General features: G+C 34.7%; 2 protein-coding genes across 2 annotated transcripts; one reads left to right on the top strand and one right to left on the bottom strand.

The window, feature by feature from the left end:
• The first annotated feature begins 3,879 nt into the window (after window positions 1-3,879).
• LOC132039363 (uncharacterized) lies at window positions 3,880-4,674 on the top strand. The gene is made up of 2 exons (XM_059429858.1): window positions 3,880-3,993; window positions 4,201-4,674. The coding sequence occupies exons 1-2, from the start codon at window positions 3,880-3,882 to the stop codon at window positions 4,672-4,674; spliced, it is 588 nt and encodes a 195-aa protein (XP_059285841.1).
• Window positions 4,675-11,094: 6,420 nt separating this feature from the next.
• Window positions 11,095-15,433, bottom strand: LOC132039782 (low affinity sulfate transporter 3-like). Its single transcript, XM_059430303.1, has 12 exons — window positions 15,081-15,433; window positions 14,735-14,783; window positions 14,426-14,633; window positions 14,173-14,350; window positions 13,797-13,862; window positions 13,471-13,701; window positions 13,249-13,375; window positions 12,702-12,988; window positions 12,129-12,325; window positions 11,936-12,018; window positions 11,752-11,828; window positions 11,095-11,359 (listed from the first exon to the last, which is right to left on the bottom strand). The coding sequence occupies exons 1-12, from the start codon at window positions 15,405-15,407 to the stop codon at window positions 11,201-11,203; spliced, it is 1,989 nt and encodes a 662-aa protein (XP_059286286.1). The 5' UTR covers window positions 15,408-15,433; the 3' UTR covers window positions 11,095-11,200.
• Window positions 15,434-18,714: the final 3,281 nt, after the last annotated feature.

The raw sequence follows: 18,714 nt of genomic DNA, 5'->3' as shown, positions 1-18,714 counted from the left end.
TTGATTGTTGTGATACTACTGTGATGTAATGATTCGGATTGATTATACTAAGACTTGGCACAATTGGGTTTAGATGCTATAACATAAAAGATGACTTGTTCTGTGGATATGGATTCATATTGACTTGTACTTGTTGGTTTATATGTTTTTCTTGCTTGTTGCCTTTATATACGTTATCTAGTCTTAGTCGGCCTATGATACCTACCAACATTCGTTGTTTGTACCTACACTACACTTGTCGCATTCTTTTATGAATGCGAGTACCACCGAGATCGATTTCTACTCTTCGTGGCTAATATTCGAGGATTTCTGATTCGAGTCCTTCAGGATGAGCATGAGGACGATCGATGCCGATGACTCTTTTTATCCTTATGTCTTGTTTCATTCTGGGACATGATCTTTTAGGCTACTATGTATTATTATGAGTCAGACTTATAGTATTTAGTTAGATGCTCTTGTATGACGACCGGTACATCGGGGTTGGATTCTCATTATTTCTATATTTCTTTATATTATTATCGTGAGACTTACGTTATTTTATCTTCTTCCGCTTTATTTATATATTTTTGATTGTTGGAATAAGGGTTCGCCTACCGAGGCGGAAAGGTAGGTGCCCGCACGACTTAGTGAAAATAGGTCGTGTGATTTATAGGCCCTATTCTTAGAAGATCGGCCCGCGGCGATCGGCCGCACTTCTTCGGTTCCGGAGCGACACTATGATCGACTCACTTATTCTAGACTGGGCCAGAGCTTGAGAGCGTCAGCCCCTTCTTACAGGGGAGAATCGAGTCAGGCAAGGCCCCCACTGCCCCGTTGTGATTAGTGTGGTAAGGGCCACTTTAGTCAGTGCCGCCAGGGCATGGGGTGTGTTATTCTTGTGGGCAGCCTGGTCATATTATGCGGGACTGTCCGACTCGCGGTGAAGGTGGTCCGGCACAGCCAATAAGTTCGATCGCAGTCTCTTCATCTTCTGTTCGCACTCCCGGACAAGGTTCTTTAGTTCCAGCTAGTATAGGCAGGGGAAGAGGTCAGGTGGCAGGTTCCGGTAGCAGCCAAAATCGTATTTATGCACTTACCGGGCGGCAGGATCTTGAGTCATCCCTGGATATTATGACAGGTATTTTATCCATCTGTTTCTATGATGTTTATGCGTTGATTGACCCGGGTTCCACACTATCCTATATCACTCCTTATATTGCTGATAAGTTTGGTATTAAGCCCGAATCTTTGTCTAAGCCTTTCTTAGTTTGTACTCCAGTCGAAGGACCCGTTGTTGCGAGGCAAATTTATCGCAAGTGTGTGGTTACGATATGTGGTCGTGAAATTTTAGCTGATTTAGTGGAGCTAGAAATGGTGGACTTTGACGCTATTATGGGTATGGATTGGCTAGCCTCTTGCTATGCCAATGTGGAATGTTGGTCCAAAACTGTGAAATTTCAGTTTCCGGGTGAGTTAGTCCTCAAATGGAAGGGTAATACTCCGACTCCAAAGGGTAGGTTTATTTCCTACCTTAAGGCACGGAAAATGATTTCCAAAGGCTATATTTATCATTTGGTTTGAGTTAGAAGCACCGAAGCCGAACCGCCGACTTTACAATCTGTTCCTGTAGTTAATGAATTTCAGGACATATTTCCCGATGAATTGCCAGGCCTCCTTCCCGAAAGGGAAATTGAATTTGCTATTGACGTGTATCCGGACACTTAACCCATCTCTATTCCACCCTATCGCATGTCCCCTGCTGAATTGCATGAATTAAAGGTGCAATTGCAGGACTTGCAGGGTAAGGGCTTCATTAGGCCTAGCACGTCTCCGTGAGGAGCGCCGGTGTTATTTGTGTGAAAGAATGATGGTTCACTAAGAATGTGTATCGACTATCAACAATTGAATAAGGTAACTATCAAGAACAAATATTTGTTGCCTAGAATTGATGATTTGTTTGACCAGCTACAGGGGGCCAAATGCTTCTCGAAGATTGACTTAAGGTCAGGGTATCATCAATTACATGTAAAAGGAGAAGATATTCCAAAGACAGCTTTCTGAACGAGATACGGGCATTTTGAATTCTTAGTTATGTCTTTTGGACTGACCAATGCTCCTGCGCCGTTTATGGAATTAATGAACACAGTATTCCAGCCCTTCTTGGATGTTTCTGTTATTGTAGTCATTGACGATATCTTGGTATATTCTCGTTCAGAAATGGAAAATGATGATCATCTCCGAAAGGTGTTGCAAACATTGCGAGATCAAAGGTTGTACGCGAAATTTTCCAAATGTGAATTCTGGCTGACTTCAGTGGCTTTTCTAGGCCATATTGTGTCTGATGAGGGTATTAAAGTTGATGATCGGAAGGTCGAAGCCGTTAAGAATTGGCCCCAACAACAGCTTCAGAAATCCAAAGTTTCTTGGGTCTTGTGGGGTATTATCGGAGATTTGTGGAAGGATTTTCTTCTATAGCAGCTCCCCTTACAAAATTAACTCAGAAAGGGGCCAAGTTTTAATAGTCAGAAGCATGTGAGCAGAGTTTCCAGAAATTGAAAGACAAGTTGACATATGCTCCTGTCTTCACCCTTCCAGAAGGCACCGAGGGTTACACTGTATACTGTGATGCGTCACGCACCGGCCTGGGATGTGTATTGATGCAAAATGGTAAGGTGATTGCTTATGCCTCCCGACAACTACGGAAACATGACCAAAATTATCCAATCTATGATCTAAAGCTGGCGGCAGTGATTCACGCTCTAAAGATATGGTGACACTATTTATATAGAGTTCATGTTGATATCTATACGGACCATAAAAGCCTTCAATATATATTTAGGCAAAAGGAATTGAATTTGAGGCAACGAAGGTGGCTCGAATTGCTGAAGGATTATGATGCTGAGATTTTGTATCACCCCGGCAAAGCTAATGTTATTGCTGATGCTCTAAGTCGCAAGTCAATAGGTAGCCTATTGTATGTGCCAGTGGAAAAGTTGGAAATGACTAGAGAGCTTTATCGTTTGGCAAATTTGGGAGTTCGCCTACTGGGTTCAGAAAACACTGGATTACCTTACAAAATATATACCAATCGACCCTTGCATCGGATGTAAAGACTCAGCAGAGTGAGGATCCAGTTTTAGCTAGCATTAAGGATGGAGTGCAATAAAATCGGATCTCAGCCTTTGAATTGGATTCAAATGGGGTTCTCAAATATCAAGGCCGGTTGTGCATTCCAAATGTAAGCGGCTTCAGGACAAGATCATGCCAGAATTTCATTACTCCCGGTATTCAATCCATCCCGAACCCACCAAGATGTATCATGATCTCAAGGGCTTTTATTGGTGGGATGGTATGAAGAAAGATATTGTTAACTTCGAAGCTCAATGCCCGACTTGCCAATAGGTAAAGATCGAACATCAGAAACCCAGTGGCTTACTGCAAGAAATGGAGATCCCAGCGTGGAAGTGGGAAGTGATTAATATGGATTTTATCACGGGATTGCCCCGTTCTCGTCGCAAATTCGATTCTATTTGGGTGATCGTTGATAGGTTAACTAAATCAGCCCATTTCTTGCCATTAAGATCTACCTATGCTGCTGAAGATTATGCTAAGTTATATCTTAAGGAGATTATACGTCTTCATGGCGTTCCGATGTCAATTATTTCAAACAGAGGCGCTCAGTTTACGGCAAAGTTCTAGAAATCTTTTCAGGAAAGCCTTGGGACTCGAGTAAATCTTAGTACGGCTTTTCATCCGCAGTTAGACGGTCAGGCTGAGCGGACTATTCAGACTTTGAAAGATATGTTACGAGCCTGTGTACTGGATTTCCAAGGGAGTTGGGATGATCATTTGCCTCTGATAGAGTTTGCTTATAACAATAGCTATCATGCCACTATCAAAATGGCTCCGTATGAGGATTTATATAGCAGGAAGTGTAGGTCTCTTGCCGGATGGTTTGAAGTCGGAGAAGCAAGCTTATTCGGGCCAGACCTTGTCCATCAGGCTATTGAAAAGGTAGAGCTTATCCAGGAATGATTACGCACAGCTCAGAGTCGTCATAAATCTTATGCTGATGTACGACGATGAGAATTGGAATTTCAGGTAGGCGATTGGGTGTTTCTGAAAATATCACCTATGAAAGGTGTGATGCGATTTGGTAAGAAAGGGAAGCTCAGTCCCCGATATATCAGACCTTATAAGATTGTCCGAAAGGTAGGCCAGGTGGCTTATGAGTTAAGGCTGCCATCAGAACTGCAAGCGGTTCATCCAGTTTTTCATATGTCCATGCTGAGGAAATGTATTGGAGATCCCTCCAAAATCATACCTGTTGACGATATACAAGTTACAGAAAATCTGACATATGAGGAAGAACCAATTGCTATTCTTGATCGACAAGTCCGCAGACTCAGAAATAAAGAGATGGCTTCAATAAAGGTTCTATGGAGGAGTAAAGATAGGGAAGAGATGACGTGGGAAGCTGAAACGGAAATGAAGTCCAAGTATACCCATTTATTCCACCCACAGATGATACTATTCCGGAGGAATCTTTACAAGATGTTGCTTTATCCGCAAATCACTTACAAGGTAAAAGTCATATTTAGTCCCTTGAGAATCATTGTGATGGGAAATATCATTCTAATTACTGCATATTTATATGTCGTTGAGTACGGTAGACATATAAATGGGAAGTTGTGATAAGCAGGAAATTAGCAGTGCCCCAATTGTAAAAGATAATTTATTAAAGTTCCGTAAAATTTGAAATGTATGATTATCCCTTAAGTATTCCAACATTTAAGGATGAATGTTTTTAAAAGGGAGGGAGAATGTTACACCCTGTAGTTTCGTATGTCGAGATTCGAGTTACCCTTTAGGAGGTATATGAGATTAGATGTGCTTATCTTATGTTTATGAGGGTTTAAGTTTATATAATAAGCTGCGGAAGGATTGGAGGGCAAGTGAATCAAGGAAATTAAGTTTGTTGGATTTTGAAGGAAATAGGAGGGGTAACTTTGGCCCTACTTGAGGAAGGAATATCTTATGGTATACGAGGATTTTTGAATTGAAATAAAAGCCTAAATTGAAATTCATAAAGTCTAGTTTCCAACGCAATAAACCGCTCATCGATACGATATCGGAGTAGAGAATTATCGACATTACAAGTTAGGCGGGCGTATGCCATTGCCATCGTGCCAACCGACTCTAACCCACTATATAAGGGCTAAAACCCCTCTTTTTCTCCATAATAAATTTCCCAAATATTCTAGAAAGCTCAACCAACATAGGAGAGCTTATATACACCACAAAGTAAGGATTTTACATAATTTTCAAGTGACGGAGTATTAATCGAGGTCCGGGTAACGTATAGTCGCGATTATAGTTTTGTTTTGTGTTGGAGTTGACTTGGATTCAAGTAAACATTGAAGATTTTTCTATTCTAGCAAAAGTAAGGTATGAATCTCTTTTTATTAATATTGATTTAGGAATATTTACGAGAATAAGAGTTATAATTATTGCGTTGGTATTGTTGGCGTATGGATTGAGGTTTGAAGAAAGTTTTGGATGAAATTGTGCACATTTATCTTGTAGAATCTTGATGATATTGTTGTCGATGTTGTTGGTATTGTTTGGGAGTTGTTTTGGTATTTGGAGGAAGTAGATAATATAGGGGAAATGCTACCTAAATTTTCGTAACCGTACATCTAAGTTGAGATAGGAATATGATGGAAGTAGGATTAAAGATATGTTCCTCGCTATATAGGCTTGGGTGAAGTGCGAGCATCGGAGTAAAGGATACTTTAAGTGGTGACTTGACGAATAAGGTACGTAAGGTGTTCGTTTCTCTCTTTCTTTGGCACGAATCCAACTAGAGCATGAATATGAACGTTCCATAATAAAATTTACTCCATTCCTATGACATGTAGCTCAACTCTTAACGTCTTAGTTATTTGACTGATTCTTGGAATGTTATCATGTTTGTCATCGTTAAGTTATTTCTTTGGATTCGACACAAATTCCATAATATAAATCGGGGGCTACCGACCTTACGTCACTCCGATAAAGTTGTAGCTTTCATGCACGCTATTTACATTATGTATATCTAACATATTATATTTATGGATCAGGTCGTACGTTCCTCGGCACTAACATGTGATATTTATGGATCGGGACGTACGTTCCTCGGCACTAACATATTATATTTATAGATCGGTCGTACGTTCCTCGGCACTAACATGTGATATTTATGGATCGGGCCGTACGTTCCTCGACACTAACATATTATATTTATAGATCGGGCCGTACGTTCCTTGGCACTAACATGTGATATATATGAATCGGGCCGTACGTTCCTCGGCACTAACGTATATGGATCGGGCTGCACGTTCCGCAGCACTAACACTTATATTATATACATACCTATATACATGTGCTTACTTACCTATGGTGTTAAGATTCATGCATTGCATATTGTAAGTTCTCAGATGACAGGTTACCTCTACTCTATTTATATTCCCGTCCTACTTATGTTATTGCTTCCAGCCTTACATACTCAGTACTTTTATCCGTACTGACGTCTCATTGCATGGGACGCTGCATTTCGTGCTGCAGGCTCTAATAGGGTTATTGCGGAGCGATCGCAGTAGGATTTTCCAACTTCAGTAGTGTCAGCAAGTGCCACTACTCCGTACTTGCTATCTTTGGTACTTATCTGCTAGTGTAATAGATGTTTATATGTACACTCGTAGAGGCTCATGGACACAGTGGGGTATGTAAGTATTGTATATGGCCATGTTGACATTGTTTTGGTCTGTGATACTATCCTGTTAGCCTTGCTGGCTTTATGATACTCGTGATGTTGTAGCGACCTTGTCGGCTCTCTTATGTAGAGAGATGTTGGATTATTGGATATTTCTATGTTGGGTCTTTTCTGCGTGCAGGTATTCTTTGAATTACGGTATATGATGTTTAAAGTAACCGTTAAGTTAGGTGGTCTCCGGCCCACGGGGCGGAGCCCGTCATACTCCTCGTCGGCTTGTGACAATTATAGCTTCCCCAATAAAAGGATAATAACGGATTATATATTGGAAAAGTCATTCCTAATAGTATAAAAAAATGAAACAGAAAAATGCCAATAAGTTTCTTAAAAATCGAACCAAACTGACAAAGAACAAAATTTATGGATATTTATTATATTTTGTTTGGTTTGGTTTTAATAATTAAAAATCGACTAAATTGTTTTGATTTTGGTTTAACCAAAAACCGACCCAACCCGACCCATGAACACCCAGTACCTTTACATTCATATGCTTCATAGCTAATCTATGTGAACTCGGAGGACAAATATCATTCATAAGGATATAAATGGTTTAAAATAGTGTTAAAGAGGTTTCGTAAGGATTGGAGGTTAAACGAATGGAAGACAACAATTTTCGTTGAAATTCAGAATGTTGGCAACATTTTACGGATCGAAATTTAGAAATACCCAATGAATTTGATAAATTTTGAAATCATTATAAATTGTTTTGATATGGTAAATATTAACTTTTAAGTGAGAATTTTTGGTAAAAATTTTGATAAGTATGATTTCGGGTAGTTATTGTTATTACTACTTTTTTGGATATGCTTTAAATTATATTCATCATATGAGGAATTTTATAAATAATATTTTATTTATTATGAGAGTAGAAATTGTCTTCTCACAAGCAAAGTTATCTTTTCCCATTTTGAGAATTAACAGTACAAAAATGTATACTCTTGATAAAAGGTTGGAAAACAAATTTTGGAAATGCAACTGATGGAAAAATAACAAAGCTTAAATTTAATGGAGAATTTTGAGAAACGAAAGCACTAAAAAGAAGAGGAAGGAACTTACCTTGAACGTATCATTTAATCACAGGTGCCCCAGATCGATGAGTTCTAATTTCTAATGAGGAGAAAAAGAATGTTTCGCTTTAATTTTGGAGGTGAGAACGGGTCGGGTCAGCCGCAGGTTTGGGCTTTCAACTTGGGTGGGTTTTAATTGTGGGTTAATAGCATTTTTTGTCCTTCAATTATTTTTGATAAATTCTAATTTTAGTCTTGCTGATATCTGACTAAACATATTTAGCCTCTAATTAATTGAACTGTGCACTTTTGATCCCTTTGCTTGTGAATATTCATAATTTTTTTCATAATTGTTAGTCATTTCATCACTTAATTACCCATTTGTTATGTTAAACTTGTATTGCTACTCCATATTTGTCGGTAATAATGTTCTAAAAGTAGTTCAAATACAACATCCTTCTTACATACAAGGACCAGAAACACACATTTTGATTCATTGAAGGTGAAATATGCTTCATTAGATATTACAAGGACAAAATCATAATTCATCAATAACTGAGGGACCAAATGCTATTATCCCTTTAATTATTCTGAATTAAAACATGCCACATCGCTTTTTAAAGAGTCAAATTTGATCTATTAGTTTGAAGAGTATGTTTGAGCCCTAAAACAAATCTTAAGGGTATTCTTAGACTCAAAGGTGGAAGGAGGGTATTTATGAGCCTTTTTTCATAAGCTAGGGGATATTTATGAGGCTATTTCGATAATTCTATGATTTTAAAATCGGAAAAGGGTGAAAAATGCTTTTAGACTGTGTGAAAGTGAACAACAGTGTCCTCCATTGATTGGTCCAAAAATGTCCCTACTGTTAATAGTTTGGGGAGGTTGTGGAGGACACTGATTGGGGTAGAAGGCTTGTAGGTAGTAGAGTGTTGTCTCGCTAGTAGTTGTAGTATTACTCATTTAGTTTCTTGCCATTCGATGTTTGTTATTATCTATTGTTTCTTGTACTGCTTGTAGTTACTGTTCTTTTTTCGTATGTTTAACATGGCTTCTTCACTTCCGTTATTTTTTTTTCCTGCCTGTTTGGAGTTGCTTTTTTGAGCCGAAGGTCTATCGGAAACAACCTCTCTACCTCTAAATGTAGGGGTAAGGTCTGCGTACACTCTACCCTCCCAAAACCCCACTTGTGGGACTATACTGGATATGCTGTTGTTAACTATACTGGGTATGTTGTTGTTTTTGCTATTAATAGTTTGGGTAAAAATGTCGTTTCCTAATAAACATATTGTTTATGATTTTTTAAACATGTTCTTTTCCTAATAAAAATATTGTTTATAAAAAACCCTTTCCTTATTTCTTCTCTTTTAAAATCTTTTAACTAATAAAAAAGTGAGAAGTAATTTTCTTCTTCTTAATCTCATTTTATCAATTAAAATAAATTAATCCGATGTACTTTTTTGACTAATAATATAGGTTATATATATTAAATCATTGTAACCCTAACCCATCATTAATCTTCATTTAAATAACAATAAAAAAATTCTAATAAAATAGGAAATATTTTTATTTCTTAATCTTTCCCTAATTGAAGAAAGATAAGCATTTGCTAATATAATGTCTAGTTTTAAAGTATGATACAACAACTATAATGCCATAAACACAGAAATTGATTACATTGCTTCAAATTATAAAATATCTTTAATATATCGTTGAGTTATTGTTGACCTTCTTTTAACTTTAAAACCAGGGAATATATTAGCAAATGTTTATCAACTTCAGTTCAGAAAAGATTGAGAAATAAAATATCTCCTTATTAGAAAAAAGAATTTATTATTATCTAAATGAAAATTAATGATAGGGTTACTACGATCTTATATATATGACCTATATTATTAGTTAAAAAAGTATGCGGGGTTATTTTATTTAAATTAATAAAATGAGATTAAGAAGAAGAAAGTTTACTTCCCGCTTTTGAAAATTTTAAAAGAAAAGAAACACGAAAAGGATTTCTTAAAAATAATATTTTTACTAGAAAAGAATGTGTTTAAAAAGAAAAGAAACAACATGTTTATTAGGAAAAGTGCATTTTCCATTTAAGTAACAATAGGGGCATGTTTTAGTCAAATTATTAACAACAGGGGCGTTTTTAGACAAAACTATTAATGGAAGGCATTTTTGTTCAATTCTGAATAGCTTAAGGGCATTTTTGACCCTAAGTTGGTTTTGATGGTCAAGTTTATAAAAGTTGGCTATCAAATTACAATAAATATTTTAACTTTTGGAAATCAAAATTTAAATTATTTTCATCACTATTATCTAGTTTAATGAACATGCAGAATTATTTTCTGAAAATTGGATAAGTAGATTGAAAAAAGGCAAGGAAGTAACTAAAGAGTTAGGGGACAATGCATCACGAAAACTGTGTCAAATTGATCGATAAAATTAAAAGATAATAGTTTAAAAAAAAAAAAACAACACTTGAACTATCGTTTTTTAGCGATTTTCACATCCCAACTATCAGCTATTCCTTTTTCCTACTTGAATTGTCACAATTTATGTATTAAAACACACTTCAACTATCAGCTGTTCCTTTTTCCTACTCGAAGACCCTAAGCCCTATCAAGTAGGAGAAGGGAACAATTGATAGTTGAGGTGTGTTTTATCAGGTAGAAAAAGGGAACAACTGATAGTTGAGGTATGATTTAATAGATAGATGGTGATTGTTTAGGTAGGAAAAGGAAACATCTGATAGTTGTGATCTGAAACTCGCAAAAGAGTGATAGTTCAAGTATGTTTTTGACCACTAACTCAAGCAACTTAAAAATGGAATTGAGGAAGTATGGAGATGAACCTTTATGTTTTAGTTATCACATTTACAATGCCGTATAGTTTAACCAATTGAAAGGTAAAAATTTCAAGGATACATATTTGCATACCGTCATTTAATTTGTACTTATTTATTAAAATTATCTAATCTGTATTCAGTTTTGACAAACATCAAACAAAGCACGCGATCCCTCCTTCCCCTGTTAAAAGTGAATTTAAACAAAGTGATGTTGTTAGAAAAGTTTAAAAACATTAGTATTTATGTTTTGGGCTTTGATTTTCTTTTCTTTTCTTTTTTTTTTTTTTTTTTGAAAATTTTCCAGGATATTGTGTGTTAGGGTATTGAATATTTTTTTTAGAGATACTCCTAACGAGGAAAATCTTCTTTTTGCCAAACCCATGATTATTTCTTCCTCTTATTCTTCGGATTAACCAAATTTCATGACAGAGTATAATCCTTCAAGATTGTTTTTTATCTTTATAAATATCATAAAATACATAATTGGTGGCTCCATTCTTTGCTCTCAATGCTTTATATACACAGGAAATTAAACATGAATAACATAAGATGTCAACAATTGGTAGAGCTATGATCAGCTATTTTGAGACTCGAGCAGGCATCTACAGCATCACCAATAGTAAGGAAAATCCATTCTTTTCCTAGTTTATCGAAACATTTTGCTGTCTTCATTTTGTTAATGACTCTTAATCTTGGGTTAGCTATGGTTAACTGCAAAAAAGAATGGAAAAAGACACCATGAAGGTTAGTATAAACAGGTAATTGCACGTAGGTAATAAGTAGAATTAGTAACCTAAAAGTAAGATAACATGCTACAACTAATATTATAACAATCTAGACATTATTAATGTAAAAGGTCAGCCTGGTGCACGAAGCATCCCGCATCCATGCGGAAGAGCCGCTCCCCAAGGGGGTGTAGTGTAGCCAGTACCCTGCATGCATACTAATTTTACGGCTTGAACCCCTGACCTATAGGTTAGACGGAGGCAACTTTACTTTTACTTAATGGCTCCCCTTGTTAGATACAATTATTAGTGTGTACTATAAGATAAACTCTTTGTATGATTCTGGCATAAGTTTGAGAAAAAATATGAGAAACTGACTTGTATGCTTTGTGAAACCAATTCCCTGTGCAGCTCTTCTAACATCACTATTCCTGATGTATCCACACTCATTACATCTGCAAACCAATGAAATCAAGATATTCTTATTATTTACAACAAACTGGGGAAAAAATAGAAAACAAGAAGAAGAGCATTTGGAAATTCTACTAGTGATGAAACTTACTGGATATGTCAAGAACCAAAAAATGAACCTTTTCCTTTGTGTTCTCCTCACTATCATCTGTGTGTGTCACCAATTTCAGCACCCTGGAAACAAAGTTACAAAATAAGTGACAATTAAGTAGGCTTTACGTTTATTTCTTTTCTATTTCCTTAATTTTCACCTGGAAAAGTGCTTGAGTTATATAATTATATACCTTTCTCTTATGGAAGTAGCATTTGCAAAACAAAGTGAACCAGAGTTGATTCTGATGATCAAGATGCCTGAAGTTCTAGTGGCTCCCGGATATTGTGTAATGTCACAAAACGTGTCTGTTGTCCCAGGAAGTCTTCCTTGTACTTCTGTACTTGCTTGAATCGTGTCCAGTATTATTCTAGCAAATGAAATGCTAACCTGCAATACACCAAATACACATTACTAAAATTATACTATCAATCAGGTATTAGTGATTTGATTTTCCATGGATGATGTTTTTACTCTTTGTTTAGTTTCAAGTTGCAATGAAAAAGACAGATGACCAGAGAGTTGACATGAGTCTTCTAATTTTTTAAGGACAAGAGCCAAAATTCCATTTTAGCATGGAACCCACAAATGACTCAGAGGGTTATCCATTTTTTTGGCATTTCTTTTATTTAATTAGACTACTTACATGTGAGTCACAAGATGTTTGTTTGAGGGGACAAGTATAACATTTGTTTAATGCAAGTTGTTTTCTAATATAATTTTGAGTAAATTATTGTAAATCCAGACAGACAGAGACTTTAATTACCGCAACTAGAAGGCCAATTTCGACAGATACAAACATTACTCCAAAGAAGGCACCAATGCAAACAATAAAGTCCATCTTGTCCACTTTCCAGATATGATACGCTTCATTTATGTCGATCAATCCAGGAAGCGCGGATAAGATAACCGATGCAAGGATAGCTAGTGGAGTGTAGTATAAAAGCTTGGTTAACAATTCCAGGGATATGAAAACCGTGATTGCCATAACTATGTTTGATAACACAGTTTCACATCCTGCACTGAAATTCACAGCTGTCCTTGAAAATGAACCTGTAACAATCATTAGCAAAACTTACTATATCAGAATTTGTTATGACTTATCATATAATATAGTCAGACCACTCTATAACATCCATCCTTTATAACAACATATCACTATAATAGTCATGTTTTCTTTTGAACCGATCTGTCATGTTTTGTTTCTCTATAACAACATTTCGCTATAACAGCCAACAAAATTGGGAACAAACGACGTTGCTATACAAACATTTGACTGTATATTAAGAAAAATTAAAGCATTGAGAATTCACCAGTTGCTGTATAGCAAGAAGTTAAAGATCCCACAATGTTCATAAAACCCATGGCTACCATTTCTTTGTTCCCATCAAGATGATAGCCATTCATCGAAGCGAAAGATCGTCCAACAGCAATGGCTTCCTGAGGAAAACCAAGACCATTTCCGCATTAAGAATCCTCCAAATTTACTGATTATTAGGAAATAAAACGAGGGAGAAAAAAGAGTAGGGACCGACAGTTAGAGCCACGAGAGCAGTAATTAGTCCAATTTTCGCGACTTCTCCAAGGTGTGGACCATTGAACTGTAATTGATGAACTGAACTTGGATTCAAACCCCCTTTGAAGTGTTTTACAATTTTAACTCCATGTTGATCAGCCTTTGTTAAATAAACCATCAAGGTGGATACTATCACTGATAACAAAGGAGCAATAGCTGGTAGCCAGAATAGTTTCTTATTCCTTTTACCCTGCAAGTATTTCAAGTGGCCAATAGATTAATAAATGAAACAGTAAAAAATCGCCAAAATAGATCGATGAAAAACGCGTAGACCTTATTACTTACTATAAATCTGGTTACTAGGATGAAGATGAGGAATGAACAACCAAGTATAAAATTCAGAGGAGACAACTGAAATAAGTCCAATAGCAATCAGTAAGCAGAGAATAAGATGAAAAAGTGAAAGACAAATTAAAAAAAAAAAAAAAAAAAAAGAGATAATTACAGTCCAATGCCTTTCGGTGATCTAATTTACAAAATAGCCAGCAAATGTATAGCTTTTATATATCAAGTATACTTATACACATAATATACATAAATATACATGTAATATATGTATAATCAGTGTATAGGTTTTGTATATTTTGGCTAACGCCCGCAATTAATTTTGGCCGACGGGCCAAAAATGAAAAAAGTCCTAAAAAGAAAACCAGAAACTTACTGCCTCATCATGAAATGATCTGAAAACAGCTTTAAGCACAGACACCACATCAGTTTTGTTAGTAAAGTGAGTAATTCCAATTAGACCCTTTAATTGTTGAAGACCAATAATGATAGCTGCACCTCCCATGAATCCAACTATAGCAGCATGTGAAAGAAAATCTACAAGAAATCCCAACCTGCACATACATCAAAATTAAAACTTATATATTTCAAAAGGACAACCTTTTCAACATTTTATAAGAAAATTTTACCTTAATAGGCCAAATGCAGCCTGGAATATTCCGGCGAAAAAAGTGACAGTAAAAACAAGGCTCGTATAAGCAATAGGATCAACTGTAGGATCTACGATTTCTGTAATCATTGCAGAAAGCAGTAGCGATACAACAGCAACAGGGCCAATAGCGAGCTCTCGCGAACTCCCCATAACAGCATATATCAATGGTGGAACAACACTAGTGTCTAAAAGATATAAAAATGAAAAAAGATATAAGCTAAACATAAAGAAACCCAACCAAAAAAGGAGACGAGAAAAAGAAGCTACAACTGGATTTGGAACTTACATAAGCCATATTGAGGATCAAGGTTTGCAAGATTAGCATATCCTATACTCTGCAAGAAGTATACTTATTAAATTCAACATTACAAAAACTGCAAGGAACATATATAATAGTGTTAAATCGTGTGACCATCTCATCTAAAAGGCAAGCCGTTAGAAATATTCTTGTACAAACAACATGGTATCAGAACAAGAAGAGGTCTTGCATAATCAGGCACGCACATGAGAGAACCGAAGACGTTATTAAGTAAATAAAAGTGTGCTCTTTCTAACAGATTAAGAATATTAATTGATGAACCGGTCGCACACACGCAACTCAAGAATTGAAACCATATCTTTATTTGCTATACCTGAGGAATGCAGAGACTAGCAAGAGTTAAGCCAGACAACAAATCATGCTTGAACATGGTAGCTTTATAATTCCTTCCCCAACTAAGGATTGGAAATAACCCTTGCAAGAATGAAAAAACCCCAGCTCTGCATGGCTTTGAGTTTGAACGAAAAAAATTGTTTTTTTGTGGCAAAACAGATTCTTTGAGCTCATTGCAAAAACTTGGTGGCTCTGGAGAATTCAGTAGCCACTGAGTTCTCTGATGCCTTCCATTAGTATCATCAACATCGAGTTGCAACTGTGGCAGCTCGATGCAGATGCTCTCATTATTAGGCAATGAACACATTTTTTTTTTTTTACTTTCTCTTTGACGTGTTTGAATCTTGAACTAAATGCTCTCATACACCAATTTATTAACCATGTGTTCCATATTTATACTAAGGAGCCACGTGAACCTTTGTCTAGTCATTACTGAGGAAGGCACTTACGTTATCACGTTAGTGCAAATAATAGCAATTAATTAACAATAATTATTATTCTAATTACAAGTCAAGTCATATAAAGGAATACTCTCTGTGATTAAATATAATAGAAATTATTGACACTAGTGTATTATAATTATTGTTAGTGCAAATAAGTAATAACAGCAATTACTTCATTGTCAAGGTGGTATACTATTAACTTTCGTAAGGGATATAACTCCTATGCCACATAATGGCCGTAAACCTCCGGAAAAAAGACCCATGTCCAGTATAATTGAACATTCAAGAATTCTTATATGAGAAATAAAAGATTTGATAATCTAATCAAATTAAATAATAGTACTTCTACCCAACCATTACAGTACAAGTGTGCTGAATCTAGAACTCTCTCTATAGCTTGACCAGCAATAATCCCTTGACCAACTCTAGGATGGTTCAATGAAAGCAAGCCCTACGGTAATTCAGTAAACAGCAAAAGTCAGTAAATTCACGGTGAGTATTCCTTGTATCATAGAAAAGAACTGATCACTTAATTCTTGTTTTGCTCAAAATCATTCAGTTAAAATAACTAAAAACTTCGGATTGAAATAACAAGATTGTTGAATCATTAGAATTACTTCGATACATCAAATATCTCACCTTACCCCATCTTCCATTATTATTACTCATATTAAGTTAATTCGCTTATGAGCCTAAATGTGTCCTTTTTTTTTTTTTTTTTTTTTTTTTTTTTTTTTTCTCTCTTTCCTCCCTTGTTCTAAAAGGGAAAGAAGAGAAAAGAGGGGTACATGATTGATCACCAATAATATTGGATCTCTAATCTTCTTCAACCGTTTCTATATCAATAATGAGAATCTTTTTTTTTTTTTTTTAAAAGGGAGAATGTCAACGCAACCTTCAAGAAAAAGTAAATTTTATCCACAATGTACAAAATAGATTAATTCTTATCCATAAACTAACTTAGTAAGAGCACAACAGAGATTTAAATTGGCACTAAGCATTTCGTCTAACTATCGTCAAACATATCATTGCATTGGTATTGAGTAGCAGCTGCAACAATAATAACAACTGGATGATTGACTCATTCCATACTAGAAATAATAGCAGGAAATCCTTTGATAACTCGGATTCCTATTTCTCAATGATATTTCACGATCAAGACAATGGGTTGAATCCCGTGGGCCGTACTTCAATAGATATCAAATTACCATATCGAAATCGAAATTTTCGAAATTGTGATTTTGATATTGCAGTATTTGATATGCATTTTCAAAAAAATTGATATTCGATATAGTATTCGGTATTTATAAAAAAAAAAATACCGATTACTGCACCGAAATATTTAGTTAGTTTCATTTCTAACCCATACTAGATGGCCTATGCCCGTGCTGCGCACGGGCCCAACACTTTGGATTATAGTGTATCTATGTATATGTAGTTGTGTTTGGATAGTGATAATATATATATATATATACTATGTTCAAAACACGATTAATATAGCATTGTAGTTTGTTATATTCGTGTTTGCTACGAAAATTTATTAATACTTTTTAAAAGAGAAGACTTGTTTAAAAGAAAACTATTTTCCTCTCTTTGAGATAAAACAATAGCAATATTTAAGCATCAATTGATACTTTCAATTTGAATTCGATTAATTTAAAGGTGTAAAATACTTATTATTTTTTATCAAATTTTGATTTGGATAATTCTAATTCAAATTATTAAATTAATTTTACATGTTTAAAACGAAACAAAGTAGAAATGCTATTTTTTAATTTTTGGTAAATATTAGCTCATTTTACTTGTCATGTTGTCTTTTGCATGGTATTTTAAGGAAACGTGAATTAGAATTATAATTTGACTAATTTACCTTATTCATTATTTGATCTCCATTTGATATTAATCTCTTTTCATATTTATTAGAGTAAGAATAAAAATTAAAAAAGTAATTAAATCCTATCTTATTTTAAAATATAAATATTTTAAGTATATTTATTTTAGTAAAAATAACAAATAAATGACATGGTTGAATAGCAAATATAGCAATTAAATATCTAGATTAGATCTCAGGCTAATATAAGAAAAGAAAGGAAATTGTATGTATTTGTCTACTTAACCTTTTGAAGAAAAGCAATAATATGGGTGCATGTTTTTTTGTTGTGCAATAATTTCATTTGCTCCCACTAATGGGTTAATACGCATGCTTCAATGAATCCACTATTATTGACTTGATGGGAATACTTTGGGAATTACATGAATATTGTTTGATTTTTTAATATATGGGGTGCACGTTTTTTTTTTTTTTTAACATTACTTGTTTTTTTTAATATGGGGTCCACTTTTTTTTCATGAGTTTGGAGAGGGTGGGGTCCACCTTTTTTTTCTTTTTTTTTAATATTGCTTGGCATTTTTAGTATGGGGTCCACCTTTTTTTTTTTTTTAAAGAGTGACTGATGACGAAGCATGGGTAAACTAATGCTTCTATGTAGTAGAAAAATAGAAATATAATAAAGTATTTCTGTCTACTTTTTAGAAGAGTTGGTAATATAAAGTATAAAATGTCATTTTTTTGCCCTTAAATAAAAAAGTAGGTGGGACCACAAAGAATTTTTTTGCCCTTAAATAAAAAAAAGTGGGACCCAAGGACGGACGACGATCTTGCTTATAAACCAGTTCTTCTATATAGTAGTAAAGTAATACATAATATCTATCTATATATATATATATATATATATATATATATATATATATATATTATGTTCAAAACACGATTAATATAACATTGTAGTTTGTGTTCCGTATCCAAAACTTTATTATATTAGTGTTTGCTACGAATACAAAGTTGGCAAAAATTTATTAATACTTTTTTAAAGAGAAGACTTATTTAAAAGGAAACTATTTTCCTCTCTTTGAGATAAAACAATAGCAATATTTAAGCATCAGTTGATACTTTAAATTTTAATTCGATTAATTTAAAGGTGTAAAATATTCTATTGTTAATGTATGTAGATTGGGCTTAAACAATACCTATTATTTTTTATCAAATTTTGATTTGGATAATTTTAATTCAAATGATTATATTAATTTTACATGTTTAAAATGAAATAAAGTAGAAATTTGATTTTCTATTTAAATGAAGAACTACTATTTTTTAATTTTTGGTAAATATTT

Source organism: Lycium ferocissimum, chromosome 12 (genome assembly GCF_029784015.1).
Source record: "Lycium ferocissimum isolate CSIRO_LF1 chromosome 12, AGI_CSIRO_Lferr_CH_V1, whole genome shotgun sequence".
Lineage (NCBI taxonomy): Eukaryota > Viridiplantae > Streptophyta > Magnoliopsida > Solanales > Solanaceae > Lycium > Lycium ferocissimum.
The sequence above is the reverse complement of the archived record's forward strand: the minus strand, read 5'-3'. Positions and strand labels throughout refer to the sequence as shown.

Excerpts from the sequence above, each read along its gene's own strand:
- LOC132039363 (XM_059429858.1), top strand. The coding sequence starts at position 3,880 with ATGGCTCCGTATGAGGATTTATATAGCAGGAAGTGTAGGTCTCTTGCC. Across the intron at positions 3,994-4,200 it reads TCCATCAGGCTATTGAAAAG|GTGGCTTATGAGTTAAGGCT; the intron begins GTAGAGCTTATC and ends AAGGTAGGCCAG.
- LOC132039782 (XM_059430303.1), bottom strand. The coding sequence starts at position 15,407 with ATGTGTTCATTGCCTAATAATGAGAGCATCTGCATCGAGCTGCCACAG. Across the intron at positions 12,326-12,701 it reads AAATTGGCCTTCTAGTTGCG|GTTAGCATTTCATTTGCTAG; the intron begins GTAATTAAAGTC and ends GGTGTATTGCAG. Across the intron at positions 11,360-11,751 it reads TGGTTTCACAAAGCATACAA|TTAACCATAGCTAACCCAAG; the intron begins GTCAGTTTCTCA and ends TCTTTTTTGCAG.